The sequence below is a fragment of the Pristis pectinata genome, chromosome 9, assembly GCF_009764475.1.
Source record: "Pristis pectinata isolate sPriPec2 chromosome 9, sPriPec2.1.pri, whole genome shotgun sequence".
Lineage (NCBI taxonomy): Eukaryota > Metazoa > Chordata > Chondrichthyes > Rhinopristiformes > Pristidae > Pristis > Pristis pectinata.
The window spans coordinates 93,914,868-93,937,726 of NC_067413.1; the positions used below are offsets into that span (position 1 = coordinate 93,914,868).

At 43.8% G+C, this 22,859-nt stretch overlaps 1 protein-coding gene across 1 annotated transcript in view; it reads right to left on the reverse strand.

Moving 5' to 3' along the window:
* Positions 1–14,794, reverse strand: part of LOC127574370 (exostosin-1-like) — a 105,322-nt gene extending 90,528 nt beyond the window's left edge. Inside the window, exon 1 of the mRNA XM_052023328.1 lies at positions 13,080–14,794. Within this exon, the coding sequence (XP_051879288.1) occupies positions 13,080–14,041 (962 nt within the window). The 5' untranslated portion in view covers positions 14,042–14,794. The remainder of the gene's footprint in view (positions 1–13,079) is intronic.
* Between the last annotated feature and the right edge of the window lie 8,065 nt (positions 14,795–22,859).

Sequence of the window (22,859 nt, forward strand, 5' to 3'; positions counted from 1 at the left end):
GAATGACTCCCACTTTTGCATGCTGACATGCATCAACATAGGAGAAAGAGTGCAGGAAGTTTTAGATCCCCAAGGCATTTGGTCAGTTTCTGAGGCAGGCAGAACCTGTACAAATCAGATACATTACATTTCAGCAGGACTTGGAGCTCCTTAGGGGGATTTAAAGTAGCTTGGCAGGGGAATGGGAGGCTTACAGGGAATTCAGGAAAGAAAGAAAGAAAGCAGGAAATGGAAGTAAAGAGAGGAAATAAAGCCAAGCAACAAACATGATAAAAGGGCCAAATTAAAATGCATCAAAATATAAAAAGGCAAATTTACATCCCAAATAGTAGTAAATAAAGTCAGGATCATACCACTATGCAGCGCAGATACAGGCCCTCTGACCCACCACATCCATGATGGGATTTTGCTTATCTTCACTAATCCCATTTGCCTGTATCCTTCTATATCTTGCCTTTTCAAGTGCTTGTCTAAATTGCAGTGATTGTATCTCGGCCACCACCTCCTCTGGCAGCTCATTCCAGATATGAACCACTGTGCGAAAAACTTTCCCCTTGTTACTCCTTAAAATCCCCTTCCTCTCACCTTAAACCAATGCCCTCATTTCTGATATGCAAATTGTCAGATGCTGTCTTGATAGCAAGGACAGTCACTTTGTCTCTAGAATTACAATCACATTTAGAGCATGGCTGAAATGGGGTCATGGACTGAGTTGTCCTGAGAAAATCCAGGAGTACCAGTTGGCAGAGTTAATTCTGTTTCTCGTTACCTGCAAAAGGTCTCTGTTGCACACTGAGAAACTATACACAGGATACTTGGCTTTAGGGTGGCTAGGTTAGTAGAAAAGGATTTAGCATGAAATGCATTACGAATCTTTTAGAATACCCCGCCACATTGCTGCCACTCAGCTCCAACCTGCACATAATCTTTTGTGTTGCAAGGACTTTTAATCATAAAATTTACCAGCATTTTTCATTCTTAAAAATACCTTACACATATTCAGGTACCCAACTACTGGGATGATAAAATACAATTCCCTGTTCCTAAATAAAGGATGCAGCAATTATATCGTGCCCCTTAGTTTATTGGTATTTTCATTGAATAAATTTCTGTCATCAGAATCTGTGAGATTATGCCAAATGGAGCTAAAGGAGATATTGTGCCTCATTATATTCAATAAGGCTTAACCAGGCACAAGTTTAGACATTTCCCCAAACCCACCAGCTATGTCCAAAATTCAATTAATAATAAGATGACTATTAAGTTCCCAGATTTCAAATTGGTTTCCAAAAACAGAAGATCCAAGATGCAAGGATTCAACACTTGTAAAAGCTGTTTAGGTAATGATTCTGTTAATGTCAGCAGATTGTTGCCTGATAGCCTTTACATAGCTGAACCATAGAACTACATAGATGTTGTGCCTATTTTTATGACCTGTTAAGGTTAAATGCAACTGCTATATTCAAACAAAGTTTTTTTTGTCTGCTATTGAAATCACTGCATGTCAAACAGGCTGCCTTGACTCCAACCAACCTCAGTTCAGCTACTGAAAGCCTTGTCCATTCTTGCTACCTCTGGATGCTTATCCTTGTGCATTACTGGCTGGTTAACTTCAGTAAACAAGGTCATCCAAAGCTCTGCTACCATGTTTGAAAACAAGGATGGGAATTTTAAGATCAGGAAATTGCATGACGGAGAGCTTCACTTCTTAGATTTTTAAAATTCCCACTTTTTCCAATCTCTTCATCAGCACACACTTCATTTCCAGCACTGCACTATTCCAAATCAAGTTTCTTTGATTATCCCCAAATTTAAGTGTTTTATTATTTACAGTTATGTTGTCAGCTGGAAAAGCAATCAAGCACAGATGAATGAAATCAGAAACAAAAATTGCTGGAGCTACTCAGATCAGGGGAGAGAAACAGTGTTAACTTGATAGGCATATGATCTTCATCAAAACAGAGTTAACATCTCATTCCCCCTCTCTCCACAGATGCTGCTTGACTCAAACTTTGGAACATCCTCCCTAAACCTCACAGCTTCTCTATCCCTCTTCCTCCTTTAAGCATTTTGATTATTTGCTCTAATATCTCAAGTGCTTTGGCATCAAAATATATGCCTGATAGTGTTCTCGTGACACTGTTTATCCACTAGGTACAAGAACTGAGTATATCAATGCCCAGATAAATTGAAAAGATTTAGGATCTCTTCTAGAAAAGGTTATAGGATGACTTATTAAATGTCATCAACTTTTTCATGATATTTCCACATATTTTTATTCTCTCACATTTAATTATACAAAATAGTCACAAATTCAATAGGAAACTCAGAAACACTTTACCCAGACAGTGGTTAAAATGTAAAACCAAATACCACATATGGTTAACACAAACAGATTTGACAACTTGAAGTGGAAACTAGCTAAAGTAAACAAGAGATAAAAGAATGGAATAATTTGCTGATAGGGGGGTGGCAGGAGGCTTGTGTGGAAGACTAGACTAGTTGAAGTGAACAGCATGATAGGCCATGTAAAATAAACAACTTCCCATTAGTTTTTCCACTATAATTTTCCTCACACGTTATCATGAATAAAAAGTCAATATGCATCATGGATAACCTTATTTAATGAAACTGAAACTATATGCTTGCAGACAAAAATTGTTGGTGAGGAAAAGTGCACACGCAAGATTCTTCAAAAGCGCAAGCATCACCTGCTTCATAGAGACTGACAGCACACAGGATGCAAGATGGTCCAAATATGTCCCATTCCTGGCATGCTGCCAACTTCACTCAATGGGGCATATTAAAACTACACTGAATTTAGTCACATCTTTGGTCATTTTCTTTCTGAATCATGCCATTTTGATGAACGTGCCACAATTTTTTTGTCACTGCTATTCCAATTGAGGGTTTTTAAACTCAATCTGGGTTTTCCCCTTATTATGCCTTTCAGTCAAGGATGGACAAACTTCTCCCATATTTATGCCAATTATACTTCAAAGCTACTATCTTGGAGGAAAATAGATCCACACACATTTCCCTCTTTGTAGATGATCACATTGCATTCAAAAAGTATAGCTTTTAGAGCTGCTACTTTGATTGACCCATAATTATGCAAACTACTGCAGCAGGAGATTTTCAATCCTGGAGTGTGTCCAGCTGGCTTCAGCTGATGGCCAATATTCTAAAAGTTGTGTAAAAGATAACTTCACACTGCTCCCTGGGATTAAGAAAGCATAGATAGTGGACAAAATAACTTAAATGCAAACCTCAGATCCAGGCAAAAGTGGAGAACAGCAATATCAGTGAAGGTACATAAGCTCCAAGACATCCCTACAAACTCCTCACTCTTGATTCCCAATCTGCCCAGCACAATTGAAAGATTTCTTTTCAAGCTAAAACACCTCGATTTTCTAGAATGAACTGACACAGTAACAGAGTCACACAGCACAGAAACAGGGCCTTCAGCCCAAATGGCTCATGCCAACTAAGATGCCTCATGCCAACCCCATTTGCCATGTTTGGCCCATAACCTTCTAAACCTTTCCAATCCATGTACCTGTCCAACCGTGTTTTTAACGTTATTGTACCTGCCTGAACCACTTCCTCTGGCAGCTCATTCCACATATATACCACCCTTTGTGTAATAAAAGTTGCCTCTCAAGTTCCTATTTAATCTCTCCTCTCTCGCCTTAAACCTATACCCTCTAGTTCTTGATTCCCCAACCCTAGGAAAAAGACTGAGGGCATTCACCCTACCTATGGATACATGTTACATCTGCTGACCATTCAAAGAGCAGGTATTGGTTGACATCCCGTTTATAGTACACGGCTGCTTCAGTCAAAAGAAACAGAACTCTAGTATGACATCAGAACCAATGAAAACATTAAGCAATGGCAAAGTTAAAAATATTCTCCGCCGGTATCTGCAATTTGTTTGGTTGGTAGCAATTCCATCCAAGCCATAGAAGTTAATGGCATGCTTCCAGCATCAACGGCTTCTTGTGATCCTCTCACTGAAATGCTCAGTTGTAATTGTGTTCCAGTGGACCTGGCTACAAAGTTGTGTAGATGGACAAGTATTACAGCAGTGATCTCTACTTCAGAGTAATAAGCGTGCAGGAATCATGTCTGAGTAATCTGTCAAATCAATGCAGTAAAAACCAGAGGCAGATATGATACACAAGAAATTAGAATTGATGGTCTTTGTTTAAGAATATAAAAGCAGTGTAACAGAATGAAGCTAGGTTTAGGATAATCCCAGGAGACACAAAAGACAGCAGATGCTGGAATCTGGAGCAACAAAATCTGCTGCAGGAACTCAGCAGGCCGAGCAGCATCTGTGGGTAGGAAAGGAATTGACAACATTGTGGGTTGAAACCCTGCATCAGGACAGAGTGGAGAGGGGTGATGGCCAGTATAAAGTGGTAAAGGGGGAGAGGTGATCAGTGCACTGTGGGGGTAGGGAGGGGGTTGGGGATAAAGGGCAGATAGAGCCAGATAGAGGAGGGGTGGAGCTGGGAGACAAGTGGATGATGGATGGAGGCAGACAAAAAAAAGATGGATGCAGGCAGGGTGAAATTGTAGACAACTGTTGGAGAGTGACAAACAGGAACACAAAGGCTGCCAGTGCTAGAATCTGGTTAGTAAGGAAGGTGATAATGGGAACCATTAGGGAAAGGCAAAAGGCAAGTGGAAGCAGGATCAGATAGGAGAGAGCTGGTGGACGAAGTGTGTGGGTACTGGGTGGAAGGAACCAGGAGGGGACAAAATTAGGGGAACAGGGTTCTCTCATCTGGTCCTGGTTTCATCTGCAGTTACCCGTTCTTTGTCTTTTAAGATTTACACTGATGATTGTGAGGATTGCAAGAGGGAGAAGTGGAGAAATATCAGAAGGTAGTTAAATCAAAACACAACAACCTATGTGTGACCAGGGATTAAGACAGCAAAACATGCACATTACTTAAAACTTTATCCAGTAGAACCGAATCACATTATAATTCATCAGAGATCTATAAGTGTCAAATTTACATGAAGTGGATTTAATTGCATTCAGCCAGTACTTTTAATTAAATTTGGCAGGCTGTTACTATTCAATCCATTAAACAAAAAAAAATTAAGGAAATCATTTTACTAATTGATATAATATCACAACAAAGACAAGAAACATCTTCATTCCAAAAATTTAGTTCTAAACTTATAAATATGATTAGAGTAATCTGTACAGAACTGAAATCTTTTGGTACCTGCTCGCATACAAAAATTCAATGCAGTAAATGGAAATACGTTCAGCAAATTAGATGAAATCTGACAATTAAATAATGTCTGATTTCTATGTTGAAATATATCATCATGGTATGAAAAACCTCCCACTTTTGGGGAAAAAACATACTACTACTTCTATTCCATACTGGCTTAATATGTCTGTACAAATAAAGATGAAGTTACAGCATTCAAATTTTAGAATAAAACATAAAACAGAACTCTTCACTGTGTTAGGATATTTGCATTACTCCAAATCATTTGATGTATACACAGCACCAAGTGCATTCTTCTAGTGAAGCACACCTGAAGGAGGGGAATAATACTAGGACAAACTATCATGATTCTACCAATTATTTTAGTCCACTTAACTTATCATACACAAAATAGAAGTCCACATTTTTAAACAGAAGCTGTGTGTAAATTTACTGTGCTGCATATCCACTCTCCAGTAACTGGAGAGACAATAACAGCATTAGCTTGTAGAATTACTTGGCTGAAGGGCCTGTTTCCATACGATCTTTCTATGACACGTTTACATAGGCAGATTACATTATAAATGTGGAAAGAAACTTACACTAGATAAAGTTAAAGTGACAGTAAATGCAATTTATTCTGCACATAATAACCAAGTCACAACAAATTAACCAAATGTTAAAGTAATTGAATCAGAAACCATAATACATTGCTGACTTGAGCATGAACAATGTAAGCAACAATGGCATTCAGGAGCAATAATTTAATAATTCCTGCAACAGATGCAAACAAAGTTTATTGAATATTAAGGTTCTCACCTGCCCCAAACGACAGAAGGGACCAACACTACGAGGATACCAAGCACAATTTGATACTGTGTATTGGGTGCAGCAATTCTTAAGGAGTGCTCAACATTTCAATGAAGATTTGCCATTGGAGATGAGAGGTTCTGTCAAATTAATCACATGCAGCAATATGCAAATCTTCTTTTGCTGTATTCAAACCAATGATCTTTGTCAACTTCCTGTGCTCACGATTCATCAGCCCACTTGCATACAACTTTGAAAACTCAGAAGTTTCAAAGACTTAAAGCAACTCTTTACAACGCCGTTCTGGATTGAAGAAAATTTAAAATGGCAAAGAAATTTTAATTCGTTTAGGTCATATGAAAAAGTGAATTTAAAAAAACATACATTAAAAATCTGCATGTAGAAAGAGTTGTTACTCTGGATTACACTAACCCTAGAGAAATAATCTAATCTCACACTTAAAGTGAAATCATGTCACTGCTTGAGTTTCACGTGAACATTATAACAATCCACTGCAGCTCAAGTATACACTGGCTCAGATATTGCTGCCTTTCCCAAATTTATTATTAAACAGCAAACATTTCAGAAGCAAATGCATAACATAAATTGTATTTTAGTTTTCCAATCATTTCAAAATCTCATGTTTGTTTGGCACCAGACAACAAGAGCAAACCATGAAATAGATCAATCGACTTCAGGCTGACTACACACAATAGCGATGAAAACTGTCAATACTTAAAGAAAAGATACTTCAACTGGTCCTTCATAGGGTTTTATATTAGATACATACTACTCTTTAACAACCCAATGTAATCTTGTGGGGTGGGGAGAACAAGGGAACACAAAAAAATAGTTAAGACAGCTTATGGGATGTTAGCTTTCATAAGTCGGGAGATTGAGTTTAAGAGCCGCAGAGTGATGATGCAGCTTTACAAAACTCTGGTTAGACCACACTTAGAGTACTGTGTCCAGTTCCGGTCGCCTCATTATAGGAAAGATGTGGAGGCGTTGGAAAGGGTGCAGAGGCGATTTACCAGGATGCTGCCTGGATTAGAGAGTATGGATTATGAGGAGAGACTAAAGGAGCTAGGGTTGTTCTCATTGGAGAGAAGGAGGATGAAGGGAGACATAATAGAGGTATACAAGATATTGAGAGGATTAGATAGAGTGGACAGCCAGCGCCTCTTCCCCAGGGCACCAGTGCTCAAACAAGAGGATATGGCTTTAAGGTAATGGGTGGGAAGTTCAAGGGAGACGTCAGAGGGAGGTTTTTCCACCCACAGAGTGGTTGGTGCATGGAATGCGCTGCCTGGGGTGGTGGTGGAGGCTGATACATTGTACAAGTTCAAGAGGTTGTTAGGTAAGCATATGGAGGAATTTAAAATAGAGGGCTATGTGGGAGGAAGGGGTTAAGATAGTCTTAGGTGTGGTTTGAAGGGCGGCACAACATGGTGGGCCGAAGGGCCTGTATTGTGCTGTATTGTTCTATGGTTCTATGGTAAAAAGGGACAGCAGATTGCTCATATTGCAAAGAATTGAGGGAGAATTATTACTTAAACAAGGTCACCATGAAGAAGTTTCCATTTTCAGCTTAAAGTTCCAGTATATATCTGGAGTCAGAATACTACAGGAAATACAAAAGCAGTGCAACTTCATAAATTTAGGAAGCATATTTAAATCCTGACCAAGGGGAGGAGAACTGCATATCATGTGACAACACCGAGAAACCTCTTTTGATAGCAACGCCACATATTCAGCCTATACTCAGTATAAATGTAACATTAGAAAAGTTCCCTCTCAATTGCCTCCGGGATTTGAACAAAACCCCTACTTTCCATCTTCATAGATTAAAATTATGCAGAATTATGCATTTATGTAGCAGAAGATTTTCAAACAACAAACTCTAAATTGTGTCTGTAAAAGTCTAGGAAAAATACTCATGAGGCACCCGATTATTACACCAGGAAGCAGGACTGATGATAAATCCGGCTCCAGGAATGGCGCCGATTGCATGTCAGTTATCTGGCCAATAGCTTTATAAATTACATCATAAAGATAAACATATAGCCATTATAATCCAGAGTACTGTTACAATTATTATTCCTTGTGATGCGAGTTGCCCTCAAGAACACGGGAGTAATTTTAGCAGGCAGCTTTAATCCAACAGGTTAGAATTTGACATGCATTCACTTTAACTACAGGAAAATTCTGGGCTGAATATACCTAGATTTGATTTGTGCTATTGGCAAGGTTCTAAAGTAAAACTTATCCACTGAATATATGGAAAGAATTAAATGTTTGTGGCTGCTGATGCAAATGTGCCCAGATGCACTACCATTAATATCGTATAACAATATACAGATCAGTATAAAACTAACCATTTAGAAGAACGGGCAACATTTGCTCAGGGTCACCATTGAAATATTACAAGTGGATTAGGTCATACTGTCACTACCAGATACTCATTACTCACTTTATGGAAGAGCAATCATAATGTGATAAATTTAATATAAATGTGATAAATTTAATATGATCTGACAGAGCTGGCAACCTTAATCAGAGTACATTTTCAGGATTAGAGATATTCAATAATGTGTTGAAGCATCTTAGTAGTTGACAGAGTCAGGAAACAATCTGCACAATTAAAACATGTTCCAAAAATCAGGGTTTTAAAAGACAGAACAAGACTCACAGCTTTATCCATTAGACCTTTTGGTTATTTTCCCCCTTTCAGTAATTGCAATAACTGTGCCTAGTTTACCAACAGGGGTCAGCTGTTCAAATAGTAAACATGCATTTACATGAAGATCTTCCAGAGAAACTTAATACAATTTCAATGCTACTGGGAAGTACAAAGCAGGATGGAAAGAGCACAAGTAACTTAAATGCTTAAGATTTAAACATTTGAAAAAGAATTTTTATAAAGAAAATGTAGTTAATGATGGACGGTTAACCACTTGCTATTCTTCCGAAGATTTTGGCAATGTTTTACAACAAATTTTCTGTCCAAAGGGGTTTCCAGATATTTTATGGTAAATTTGCCTTTATTCCTACCACCACTGACATTGTGAACTTTAACCATGTTAGTCTGACGTAATTAGGCTACATTGGAAATTGTGATATTTATTCAAAATCACAGATGTTGAAATGGCTTGTTTTACATTTTTTGTTAAAAGGCGGCTAGCATGACATCTTGTCTTCAGACAAAGCTGATTATTAGGCATCTCAGCAATGTTTAGTGCTTCCATCTTTAGTGTCACTGAAAACACACCACACTATGCAGTGATTGTGCAATCCTTCCACATTTGTGCCTCAGGCAAAACCTCTAGGCTCCCACAAAACCACATGTAAAAGCTGAAATCACCATATCCTACAGCAAAAATTGACAAATTAGTTAGCCTGTTCAATTCTCAAACTTTTATCAACCAGCTCAATTCAAGCTACAAATTTGCAGCAGTCGTCTACAAGATTACCTGGTTTATTTTAAATGAATGAACTAATTTACTGGCTTTACAACCCACATCATTCCACTTAGAAACAAAATTAGGGAAGAGATACAAGTGAGTCATTGGGGAACTGTTGGCAATGCATTTCATGGATAAGTATGGTTGCTGGAAACAAATATGAATTTTGACATGCAAAAGATCACATCTATGTGGCCTCCATGACATCTACAATAAAATCCAAATTATTTCCAAGAGTAACCATTGACATAAAAAAACCTTAAAAGGACTGAATTGCAAAGAATGAAATTCAATTTAACAGGGCACATAAGCAAAGCAATCTATATCTCAATCTCTGGTTTGAATCCAACTGAGTGATGAGATTGACACTTTTCATTCCCTCTCCCAAACCCACACTCGAGTTGCTACCTCTGCTCACTAGTGAGGATACAAGGTACAAACCAACTAGCAGATTCTGAAACTGATGATACTCATTAACCTCCTCCACATTTAAGCAGCAAAGGACTTACAGTTAAATCCAATACCTTTATAAAATCAGCCTATTCTGAAAATGTTCTACAATGAAATACAGTTGATGTATTGTAATTCTACAAAGAAAGGAAGGGAACCAATTATGCACAAGATTCTACAAACAAAGATAAAATTGACAGATGATCTACTTCTTGTGATGTTGAAACTTGAATAACTTTACTGCTCTTCATTAGTAAGTGTTCAGGGATATTTTATTTCCATCTGACAGATGAGACTTAGCCCTTGAGTTTATTGTTTCATGTGAAAGTTAACGTCTCTGATATCATAACTGTCCCTAGGTACCTCATCAGTGTTAACCATCTTATGCATTTATGTCTCTACAGTAGGGCTTGACTTCAATCTTTAGACTTGAAGTAAAAAGCACTACTGACTCAGTGACATTTCTGAGGAATTTAGAGCCCAGCTCAAAACTTTTGTCATTTCTCCTCCCTGCTGTGGTAGGAAATGGACAGGTAACTGACACCTTCTGGTACCTGCACTGAGCAAAGGAGCCTCAATAGTGAGTAAAAAGACAAGAGATGTGGACAGATACTCTTGTTAAAAAGAGAATCATTTTAGTCAATCCTGTCCTCTAAACATTCTCAAAAGTGTTTTGCTTACTTCTCAGCCATTAAAACAATTCAAGAATGGGAACCCGAACCAACTATCCCCACTTTACCCAGGCAATTTATGACAATCAAACATGACTGAGACAGGCCATCTTAGCACAGACCAATAGTAAAGACCATGGAACAAATTTGGAACTATGCAGGCCTCAGCTACTCTATCTTGTGTTCTCACAAGATCTCTTAAAATTGTAGTCATCCAATTTTATTAACTAAGAACATTTAAGACCCTCCAGCAAGCATTGTGGTGCAATCTGCATGGTCATTCAATTATGCACTCAAAAAGAGTTGCCTTAATTTCACAATATCAAGTCAGTACTACTGAATGCAGATTGATTTCCCTGTAGCTAATGCCATTTTGTGCAAATGAAGTAGGAGTGCACATGTATTTTCACAACAAATTATTTTGCAAGAGAGAAAGCCTTGATACGATCCACAAGCTGAAGATTCAAGCACTGGGATCCATGCTGGTTTATAAAACTTGCTCCCAAAGTGCAAAATAGAAGTACAATGGATTAGCTTAAAGGCATTAGGTTAAAAAATTAAACCAAGTTCTGGTTCAGAATGCACAGTAAAAATTTAAATATGCAAAACACTCCAAGTCTCAGTTGGTGGGAACAGCAAGGCTGAGGTGGTGGGGTTACTGGAGAGCCAATAGTTACATATAAATCAAGTCAGATCACTTAGACGTTGAAATACTAAAGCTTTGTTACAGCCTAAATTCATTAGCCACTCAGGTTAATTTGAAAAAAGTGCCACACTGAAATATTTGTAGTAGAATCTAATCTGTTAATGGGCTGGTGAGCCTATAAAGGGATCACATAATGAGGAGACAGCACACACTGCTGTTCACTTGTCAGCATAAGGACGTCTATTCAAAAATTTAACGGAGTCAGCAAAACCCTTTTACATTTTTGCAACTTCAGCAAACTGGGTATATGCTGCTGCACACTGATATATAAATGGGAAAGTCAATCAAACATCTTCAAATATAAAATTAAAACAAGGCAATAAAGGTCAAACAGAATGTAGACCCATCCCATTAACCACTGATTGTGCAAGCACCAACGTTTAACCTTTCAATCCTTGCCATTCTTCATGAACTACTATTAATTTGAAGAAGTACTATGAAGTATTGAAAGGCATAATGCTGGAGGTTAGGGTGGGAGGGGTTAGCATTTCCATGGCAACAGAAAACAAAACTTTGAACAATATAACTGTAATACTACAGCAATACCAGCTAACAAGCTTTACAGCAAGGCTTTCTTCTCTTCCCCCACCTAATTGAACAAATAATTCATGAACTCTCTATAGAGAGAGCAATCCAAAAAGTATTTTAAATGTTGGACAGACATGTTAGGAAACAAATCTTTTGAGTAATTAGTTATAAGACATTCAAATTGTTTTGAACTACAAATGGTGAAGAAATGCTGAGAATTAGGTCATTTTGTATGCCATCTGCAGTGACAGCTAGAATGCAAATAGGGACATTCATAAAGCAGTCAGATAATTTATCCAACATAAGCTCTCCAACTGCCAGAAAAATGCAGAAGCAACTAGGATTCTTTAAAAAAAATGCAGTTTTTTCCACATTCCAGGAAAAGAGCAGGATCATGAGCTTATATTTAATACATCACAAAACTTAATTAAAAAAAAGTATTTTTTTTATTTAGAAAAGTTAACTATTAAAACTCACCCAATTGTCATTTCCAAAAGTTGAAATATTGTTTCCTTAACTATTTAACCGACCAATCACAACTCAACTAGAAAAGCTGTTGAATTCCAAGTGGAAGGAAGAAATATCCACGGACACAATAAAATTCTCTTTGGTTTTGTGATAACTTAATCAGGCTTGGCAAAATCACAACTGGGGCGCGGGGGGGGGGGGGGGGGGGGGGGGTTCTGTACAAATGAGGCAACCAGATCAAACTACAAATGAAACAAGGTACGAAATGTAATCCTAAAATAAGCGCCTGCTGCCCCATTTCTGAAATATCAATTACAGTCGACAATACTATCCAAACTGAAATGTTATTGTCATGTTATTCTGAAATGTTTTATGCCATGAATTGTCCAATGAATGCCAAGAAATATTTCTGTCGGTTTCTCCAATCAGACGTGATGAACTGGACAAATGATGTACAACGTGTCACAAAAGTACATGCCCTACCACTAATTGCATATAAAAGCCAGGTCATAAAACCTGCTGTCTGCTGGGGAAAAAGAAACTTGTTTTTTCAGTTTATACTTAAACCTACTTTTGTTCAGACTCTTACTTTTCACTGCCAAAGTATCATATTGCAACACCACTCCTCTACCGAAGAAGAAATGTGATACAGATCTAAAGAGCGCATTTTTGGGTGATTCTGTTTCAATTCCAACACCTACCTCCCTCACGGGCAAAATGATAGTTTTCCAAAACTAACATTTACCTTTCATATTCATCGTTGTCCTTGTCACAGCGCATGTCCTTATGTTTCTGCCAGTCTTTTCCATGTTTACAGGTAGTTAAGAGGACAATATCTTCTGCATTGTGGACATGATACAAGGCATTCCTGGTATCAGAGCCTATCCCAGTCAAATACCTTTTCCCTTTAAATACTAGTAAGTACTTCGTCAAGGGAGGAATGTTCCTGAAAAGCATATAACCCTTCTCTCCTCCGGTCCTTGGATGATCTTTCGAAAACAGCGGTATAGAAACGTCAAAATTGCTCCTGAAATTTTCCGTACTGATGCTGGCTTTGGCTAACATCGCCTGGCCGATATCAAACCCCAAGTCCTCGGTGTAATCGGGCCAGGTCCCGGAATAAAGATTAAAAATCAAATGGTTCCTGCCATTGTTCCACAAGTGCAGACTCTGAACTTTGCTTTTCAGATTGTGCACATACTGAGGCGAAAGCTGATCCCGGTCTAGAGTGTCTAAACTTAGGACGAATAGACAAGCCTGCCTCGGGTCCGAAGTGTAAAACTTGGAGCTCTCGATGGCCGCCAGGATGTTCTGGTAACTTTCGGACATCTTCTCCCCTTTCTGCTGCGGGTAGATGTAGACCTTGAAACCGTTCCTGTGGCACAGGGAGAAGTCGAAGCAGGAGAGCATGCGGCACCTCTTGCCCTTGTACACGCTGCTGCTGATCTCCCTCTTACGCTGGGGAGAGCCCCGCCGGGCGAACTCCTCGTTCTCCGGCTGCTCGCCGCCCACCCAGAAGCTCTGCAGCGGGTCGGCCCAGTCGCTCAAGCGGCCGGCGGCAGCTGTGGAGCCGGTCCCGGTCGGGGCGCCGCGCCGGTTCTGCGTCCTACTCGTAGGCAACCGCCCGAAACGCCTCCCGGCCAGGTAGCCGAGCAACAGCACGCAGGCGGCGGCCGCAAGCAAGAGGTAGCGCTTTTTGGCCTGCATGTGTCCGATGGCGGGAGGCTCGCCGCCCAGCGGCGCCGGGAGAAGAGAGGAAACGTGCGGCCGGCCCTCGGCGATCACCTCCAGTCCGCCATCTTCCCGCCGCCGCACCGCCGCGCACTGACTGAGGCAACTCCAACACTTTCTGCTGCTCTGCCCACAGCCTGTTAATGCAGCGCATGTGGGCGACGACTCTCCTCCTCCTCGCCGCCGCCTCCTCCTCCTCCTCGCCGCCGCATCGAGAGAGGGGGGCAGCGGGCTGTCAGCGGCGAGGGGCCGCGCGTCGGGGAGGCGCCTCCCCGCCACCCATCGGGGCTCCCGCCTCGGCCCCGCTCGCCGCCCCCTGTCCCCTGCGCGGTCCCGGCGGGTGTACCGGGCGCGCTCGCCGCTCCCTGCGCCCTGCGCGGCCCCTGGGCGCGCTCGCCGCCACTTGCGCGGTCCCGGCGGGTGTACCGGGCGCGCTCGCCGCTCCCTGTGCCTTGCGCGGCCTCGGGCGCGCTCGCCGCCCCCTGCGCGGTCCCGGCGGGTGTACCGGGCGCGCTCGCCGCCCCCTGCGCGGTCCCGGCGGGTGTACCGGGCGCGCTCGCCGCCCCCTGCGCGGTCCCGGCGGGTGTACCGGGCGCGCTCGCCGCCCCCTGCGCGGTCCCGGCGGGTGTACCGGGCGCGCTCGCCGCCCCCTGCGCGGTCCCGGCGGGTGTACCGGGCGCGCTCGCCGCCCCCTGCGCGGTCCCGGCGGGTGTACCGGGCGCGCTCGCCGCCTCAGCTCCCCTCACCCGCCCCCTTCCCCTCACGCCAACCGGGTCACTGCGACGGCTGCTGCCCCCCGGCTGCCCAACCACCAGCACCTCAGCCCCACTTCCATCCTCACACGAAAGCCCCGTCTCCCCACCGTCCCGCTATCTCCCCCTCCCTCCTCCTCGCTGCCCATTGGGCCGCGTCACGTCCTCCGCCGGCTCGCCGGTCCAATCAGCAGAGCGTGGGTGGGGCCCTGGGAAAGCCCATTCATGGCAAGCGCAGGCTTGCTGCTGGCGGGGGCACTGGTGACTTACACAGGTGGATGCGCTAAGTTACTGCTCTTTGTTAACACTTGACGCCAAACAATCTCATTCTGAACATTCACACCTATTGGAGTTCCTCATTCAATCTATGTAGCAGTTTTATTTCCCGGTTTGATTTCTGTTTCATTGATTAAATCATGGCGCGCTTCCTTTCCGTTTTGTTTTACCTAATGCTGTACGGGGTGAGACTCACTTTTCTGGGGAGCAGACAGCCGTAGTGCGACTTACCAGAACTGTTTCTTACCTCCACCCACCCGGGACTTCTCTCTTCTCGCCTCTTCCATCGGGTAGAAGATACAGGAGCCTGAGGGCACGTACCACCAGACTTAAGGGCAGCTTCTACCCCACTGTGATAAGACTATTGAACGGTTCCCTAATACAATGAAATGGACTGACCTCACGATCTATCTTGTTGTGACCTTGCACCTTATTGCACTGCACTTTCTCTGTAGCTATGACACTTTGTACTATTATTGTTTTCAATGCACTCTGTACTCATTCAATGTAACTGCTCTGTGTAATGAATTGACCTGTATGATCGGTATGCAAGACAAGTTTTACACTGTACCTTGGTACAAGTGACAATAATAAACCAATACCAATACCTGTTTCTTTCTGCTGTCTGCGTGGGACAATTTTTCACATCAATCAAAAATATTCCACAATCACCGATGTGGAATACTTTGGCATCGGCCATTTGGGGGAGATTTTCACTGCACCTTCATGTGGTGTGTTATCCACACTGTTGATCTGGGTATCAATGGAAGTTGTTGGGTCCATACAGATCAAGAGCGTGAAAGTTATCCTTTATGGTTTATGCAGGTACAACACAGGTTTGGTCTGGGTGGTTCACCTGTCCCAGAGCATACTATGGCCTTGGACAGGATTTTCTTGTCCACATTCAAAAGTGAGATGGGTCTCCAATTCCCGATGTCCTCCTTCTCTCCCTTCTGCTTGTTGATGAGGGTAATGATGCCCTTCCTCATGCTGCCAGCCAGAAGATAAGATAAGGAAAAGATATCTTTATTAGTCACATGTACATCGAAACACGCAGTGAAATGGATCTTTGCATAGGGTGTTCTGGGGGCAGCCCGCAAGTGTCACCACACTTCCGGCACCAACATAGCATGCCCACAACTTCCTAACCCGTACGTCTTTGGAATGTGGGAGGAAACCAGAGCACCCGGAGGAATCCCACGCAGACACAGGGAGAAGGTACAAACTTCTTACAGACAGTGGCCGGAATTGAACCCGGGTCACTGGCGCTGTAATAGCTTTACGCTAACCGCTACACTACCGTGCCTGCATAGCATTATACACTTCCAGCAGGTCTGGGTCCATCCAATCCCACAGAGCCATGTACAACTCTGCCAGTAAGCCGTCACTTCCAGGAGTTTTATTTGTGCCAAGGGAACGGATGGAGCCAGTCGACTCCCCCAGGGACAGTGTCTGCTCCAGGCTCTGCCACTTGCTGTTGTCTAGCACCTCCGTGATGGAGGACAGGGAATTTTGGGAGGCTGTGCTGTCTGTGCTCTTACTGTCATACAGACCGGCACAGAAGGATCTGCAGATCCTAAGTATGTCTGTCTGTGAGGAAGTTACTGAGCCATCCTCTTCCTTAAAGCTGTGGATCACAGAGTTCCCCCTGTGAACCTTTCAGAAGAAGAAGCATGAGCACGTCTCATCCTGTTCCACAAAACAGACCCTGGATCTGAAGATGATCTTCGAGGATTCAGAGGCAAAGAGTGCAGCTTGCTGGCTCTTTACCTCTCGGAGTTCCTCTCTCACATCCACCCCCCCTCGACTGCAGAAGGAGACATTGCTGAGTCTGTCTGGAGTTGGAGCAGTTCCCTCTGACTCTGTCTAGCTTTCTGAACACCTTTGAGGATGAAGAACCTCTTGATGTTCTCCTTAGTTGCCTCCCGCCAGTGAATCAGGGAGTCAAAGAGGGGCTTCATTGTTCTCCAACCTGTGTAATCCCTCTTTAGTTCCACGATGTTCTCTGGGGTCAGCAACTTGACACTCAGCTTCCAGGTCCCCCTGCCTTCTGGTCCTGCTGTAGGTGACAGGAGGCTCGAAGGAGGCAGTGGTCAGACAACACTGGTGTGACGTTGGTGGATCCGACAGTGACTGCCTTCGATGTGAAGAGGAAGTCCATCCTCGACCATACTGAGCTGTCCGTTCTGATCCAAGTGTGTTGCGGCTGTGCTCCACCTGCAAGGGTGCTGAAGGCGTCGCACAACTTTGCATCTTCAACTGTTCCCATCAGGAGTCTGGAGCTGCTGTCCAGCTTCCTGTCAGCACTGCCGGATCGTCCAGCTGCATCACTGATGCAGTTGAAGTCTCCAGCCAGAACCACTGGTAGGGATGTTGCCAGCAGCGGTGGGAGCTGCTGGAGGACAGCCAGCCGCTCGCTCATCATGGGCGAGGCGTACACATTAATTAGCCGGAGCGGAGTGTTATGGTACTTTACGTCAGCCACAAGGAGCCGCCACACCCCCCCACCACCTCTTTGACTTCAGTGATAGAGAAGTTACCTCCCTGCAGCAGAATCCCCAGGCCGGGTGTGCGATTATCATTCCCACCCGACGACACAGACAATCCCTGGGACCACCATCACGACCACCTCCGATAGCTGCAGAGGTGAGGCAGCCCACACTCCTGTAAAAGAGTCACATCTGCCTTGACCTTGGCCAGGTATTGCAAGTGTTCACACATCGCACAGTGCTCTTCACACTGCGCACGTTTAGAGATACCAATTTTACCTCCATAGTTATTTGAGTTCAGGGATCACAAATACTGTCCGTTGTCAATCAGCCTGAGCCCTCATGCCCACATCCTTGGTGAACTGCCTCACGGCTTTTGGGCACGGGTACTGGGAATGGTCTTCCCCAGGGTGTGGCAATGTTGATGGTGTCACTGAGGGGGGATTAGTCTCTGTTCCTGTTCCCCCCTCTGGCTCTGGCTGTTCTGTACCCTCTATCTCTCAGAGCTGGGGGCCAGTGGCCTCTATACAACTCCCAGTCTCCTGGTGCTGGGGCCGGTGGCCTCTGTGCTGCTCAATGTCTCCCAGACCTGGGGTGCACCGGTGGCCTCTGTGCTGCTCCCAGTCTCCTGGAACTGGGGGGCAGCAGGATGGATTTCTTCCTCGCCCATATTTGTCTGTAAGCTCCCCTCCTCCTTGTCCCCTCCATTTTGGCACTTCCTCTGCCTGCGTCATTGCATTTCTATACAGGAAGTCCCTGGATTACGAACAAGTTCTGTTTTTGAGTCTGTTCGTAAGGTGAATTTGTGTGTAAGTCGGAACAGTTACATACAGTTCACATCTAGTGTCAATTAGTCCTAAGTCACTACAAGCTTCAGTTATTTATTGCTATGTATTAAGATCCAAATGGAATTTTGATTCTAGTTTCATTATAATTCCACACTTAATGTGAAGCAATCTAAAATACAGCATAACTTGTTATCGCTGGGACATGTGAAGACTGTCATCAGTCTTATGTGCGTTTGGTGTCATTCATTACAGTGCAGTACTGTGGAGGTACAGCTACCACATCGAGTGAATTTTGTGTATTTTCCGACTGACGGACAAAATCAACTTAAGGACATCTGTAGAAACGGCCCTTGGTCATTACCCGGGGACGACCTGTCGGGGGAGAGTGAGTGCTGGATAGGTAGGTAGATAGAGAGGGAGATAGAGATATAGAGAGATAGATATGGTGGGTGGGGGCAGCGGGAGAGGGGGCTGGTGACCATTCACGACGTCCCTCATCATTCGGAACTCCTCAAACATCCCTGACCCGAAATAGTGGTACAGACTGTAACACATGAAATCCACAATCCAACCATTCGCCACCTCCATCACCTGGAAAAAGTCAACACTGACAGGCAAACCATTGTGCGCCCAATTCCGCGCCTTCTTCCCTCCGTTCGTAAGTATGGGCGTTCGTAAGTCGGGCGTTCGTAACCCGGAGACTTCCTGTATTTGCTTCATCCTCCAATGAGGAGAGGTTGCTGGTATGTGTCTGTTGCATTGCTCTTTTCTTCCTATTACTCTTACACTCAGCATTCTGTTGCCTTTTGGTTGGTATCTTCTGAGACTTCTGAAAATCTCTGACAGCCTTCCGCTGCTCAGGGATACCATCGCCTACGTGCAGGACAGAGGGGTGGATGCTTGCCTGGTCAGCGTGGACCAGGAGAAGGCCTTTGACAGGATATCACAAACGTACATGTTAGACATGCTCTCCAAAATAGGCTTTGGGGAGGGAATCAGAAATTGGATCCAACTGCTCTACACGGATATCTGTAGTGCAGTTCAAGTCAATGGGTGGGAGACAGATAGTTTCCCCATCGTCTGGAGTCAGGCAGAGTTGTCCACTCTCCCTTATCTTGTTTGTGTGCTGCACTGAACCCTTTGCCGAATCCATCAGGAAGGACGAGAGCGCAAGAGAGGTGATGTTGCCAGATAGTGGGGGCACACAAGTCAAAACCTCCCTGTACATGGACGATGTCGCCGTCTTCTGCTCGGATCCACGGTCAGTTCGCAGATTGATCAGCATCTACGACCAGTGCGAGTTGGCCAGAGTCGTCCACAGGGAGAGCGAGGCCATGTTCTTCGGAAACTGGCCTGAAACAATCCAACATCTCCTTCACTGTCTGGCTGGAGTGCCCGAAAGGTACCAGGGGATCTGGTTTGGAGGGGCTGAGGCTTGTAACAAGAATTGGCTGGAGTGGATTGGGAATGTCAAACAAAACTTGGGTCTGTGGAAATGGCGTTCTCTGTCAATAACTGGGAAGAACTTGGTCATCAGGTGCGATGTGCTCTCAGGGCTGCTGTACCTGGCGCAGGTGTGGCCTGTTCCTCGCTCCTCTGCCTCGGCAATCACCTGGGACATCTTCAGTTGATCTTGGGGGGCAAGATGGAGCGAGCCTGACGGGTCATGCTGCACGAGTCCCCTGAGAATGGGGGCAAAAGTGTACCCAAGGTTGCCCTCATCCTGACGACCACCTTCGTGTGTGGCTGTATCAGTCGGTGTGTGGACCCAAAGTCCGTGGGCACCAAGTGTCACTAGGTGCTGAGGTTCTTCCTGTCCCAGGTGTTGTGGAAGATAGGCCTGGCTCCTCTACCACGCAAGAGTTCTTCCAAGTAAACACCTTTGACCACAATGGTCAGCGCGGAATGTACTGCAGACGCTGCGGGACAGGGACACCATGGATTCTCTGGATTTGTAGCCTGAGCAGATGATCCAAACCACATGGCAGAATGCCTCATTGCCAGATCTGACCAACAAGCACCAAGACCTTGCTTGGCAGGTAGTGAGAGGTGCCCTCCCAGTCAGAGCTTTCCTCTACAGATGATACCACTCCCAATGTACGCTGCCCTCAGGAAGGCTGCGGTGGGGAAGAAAAGGTCACCCACCTTTTTGCAGACTGTGGATTTGCTAAGAGGGAGTGGAGACGGATGCAAGGGTCCGTGTTCAGGTTCATCCCCAGTAGCTGTGTAACAGAGCACTCTCTGATCTCTGGGCTGTTCCCGGGGACACACACCGAGACAGACATCAAGTGCTGCTGGAAGGTCATCAACTCGGTGAAAGACACCCTTTGGTCTGCATGAAACTTGTCAGTCTTCCAGCACAGCGAGACGTCCGTAAGTGAAAGCTGCCGACTGGCACATTCCAGGCTGCAGGAGTACGTGCTGAGGGACGCACTGAAGCTCAGTGCAGCCAATGCTAAGGTTCTGTGGGGAAGTTCCACAGTCTGGGCTCCTTCCACTACCGCACATGGAGGGGCTGAGTTGGGTGGGGAAGCCCCTTGAACAATGAAAGGGGTATCACCCCAGGGAGCCACGTGTGGCAATGGTGCTATGTTTGTGTGTTGTTTTTTTTTGCTTTTTTTCTTTAAAATTTACACTACTGAATGTAACGACCACGAATGTTAAGGTTTTGTTTTTGCACTGTTTCTTCCTTTGTATATATATTTTTATTATGAATAAAGTTTATTTTTGAAATTAAAAAAATATGGTTTATTCAGGACCAATATGCATTATTCATATTTCATTAATGCATGTGAATTCTGTGTTGAATAGAAACACAGGCTGGCGTAAAACTTTCAAATTAAAGATTGCTATGATTTAATGAGACAAAGGCTGAACTACCACTTGAATTCCAAATAAATCATCTTCTTCAGTAGTCCCTCAAGATTGAGGATGACACAAGTTTTCTGTATTCTGAGGTGGCCTGTGTGTGAACTGTACGATCGCCAAGAGGAGCCAAGGTAACTCTGAGGTCCAATAAAGAAGGATGGAAAACTGGGTGCTTCATCGCAGTTACATCTTGTTCTTTCCAGAGTTTTGCTTCTTAGTTACATATTAAGCCTCAAACCTGTGGCTTAACCAGTTTATTTCCAGATCACTGGCCATGTGCCACAGATATTTTTGCACGTTTTCTTTACAGAATACAGGACACTAGAGGGTGGTGAGATAAATAGAACATCTGTGACTATAGCAATGTAGATCACTATTCTTTCTTGAAACATCTTATACACCCCTTTCTTTTAACTATTTTTACTTCCCATTTCCTTAAAAATTACTGGATAATCCATTTTGAAAGTGAACTGAAACCCTACTATCGCCTATCACAATTGTTAATACATCATTCACAATATTCACACAGGCGGTAAGATGTTTCATTTCCTCACAGACTTGGATGTAGTCATCCCTTTCTATGATGAGTTGTTGTTTCTGCTGGTGACGTGATGTCTGTTACACCCGTTGTTGTAGAAGTTAGATTCAATATTTCTGGCATTGCTGCTGATGTTATTGGTTTCTATTGATAACCTCTGTTCTTACTGGGTCCCTTTTATACTGAAGATGGATCCCGTTCTGGCTCATCTGCAGGCCTATCTTGATCTCAGGGATGCACAACTTTGGGATCTAAAATTTATTGATAACTTTAGCTCACTTTAGGTCCGTTCTAAGTTTTGATAATTGTATTTTTTACCTGCCTTGCTTATGCTCTCAATAACTTGGATAATGTTTTACTACGGTTGTAGTGCTGGCTTCTCTTTTACTTTTTCATTGGTCAGCCATTGCTAGACTTCCCCTTGGTCTTGTGGAAGACCTATTTCTCCTGGCAATGTTTTCTTGTACTTTTTGCCATTCAATAGCTTGACTGGTGATGTCTTAAGGGGTATAGACTGAAGTGACAACATGGCAAAGCCTTGTTGCCTCTCTGCATTCGGTAATGGTTCTCTTGACTGTTTGAGCATACAGCACCTCTGTATGAAACTATATCCTTTCACCTAGTGTGGGAATGAGATCACAATGATAAACCTACATCATTCTGTAGGCCCTTTAAATTATCTAGAGGTGAATTGGGATCCATTGTCAATTCTCTTCCTGTTTTTCAGGAATCCCATGTTCTGCAAACAGGATTTGAACTGTCACGGTAACTGTTATTGTTGTCATGAAGAGGAACTTGTCTATAACTAGTCATGCTTCTGGATTTTAGTTCGGAAACTCGCAAACCCGCAGGCAAGGGCGGTGCTGTTGTAGTCTGGTGGACTGACCTCTACCTTGCAGAGGCCAGGAAGCAGCTCTCAGACACTTCCTCTTACTTATCCCTCAACCAGGACCCCACTGAGAAGTGTCAGGCCACTGTCTCCCGCACCATCACCGACCTCACCACCTCCAGAGATCACCCCTCTATAGCCTCCAACCTCATAATAACCCTACCCAACACTGCCTGTTTCTACCTCCTACCCAA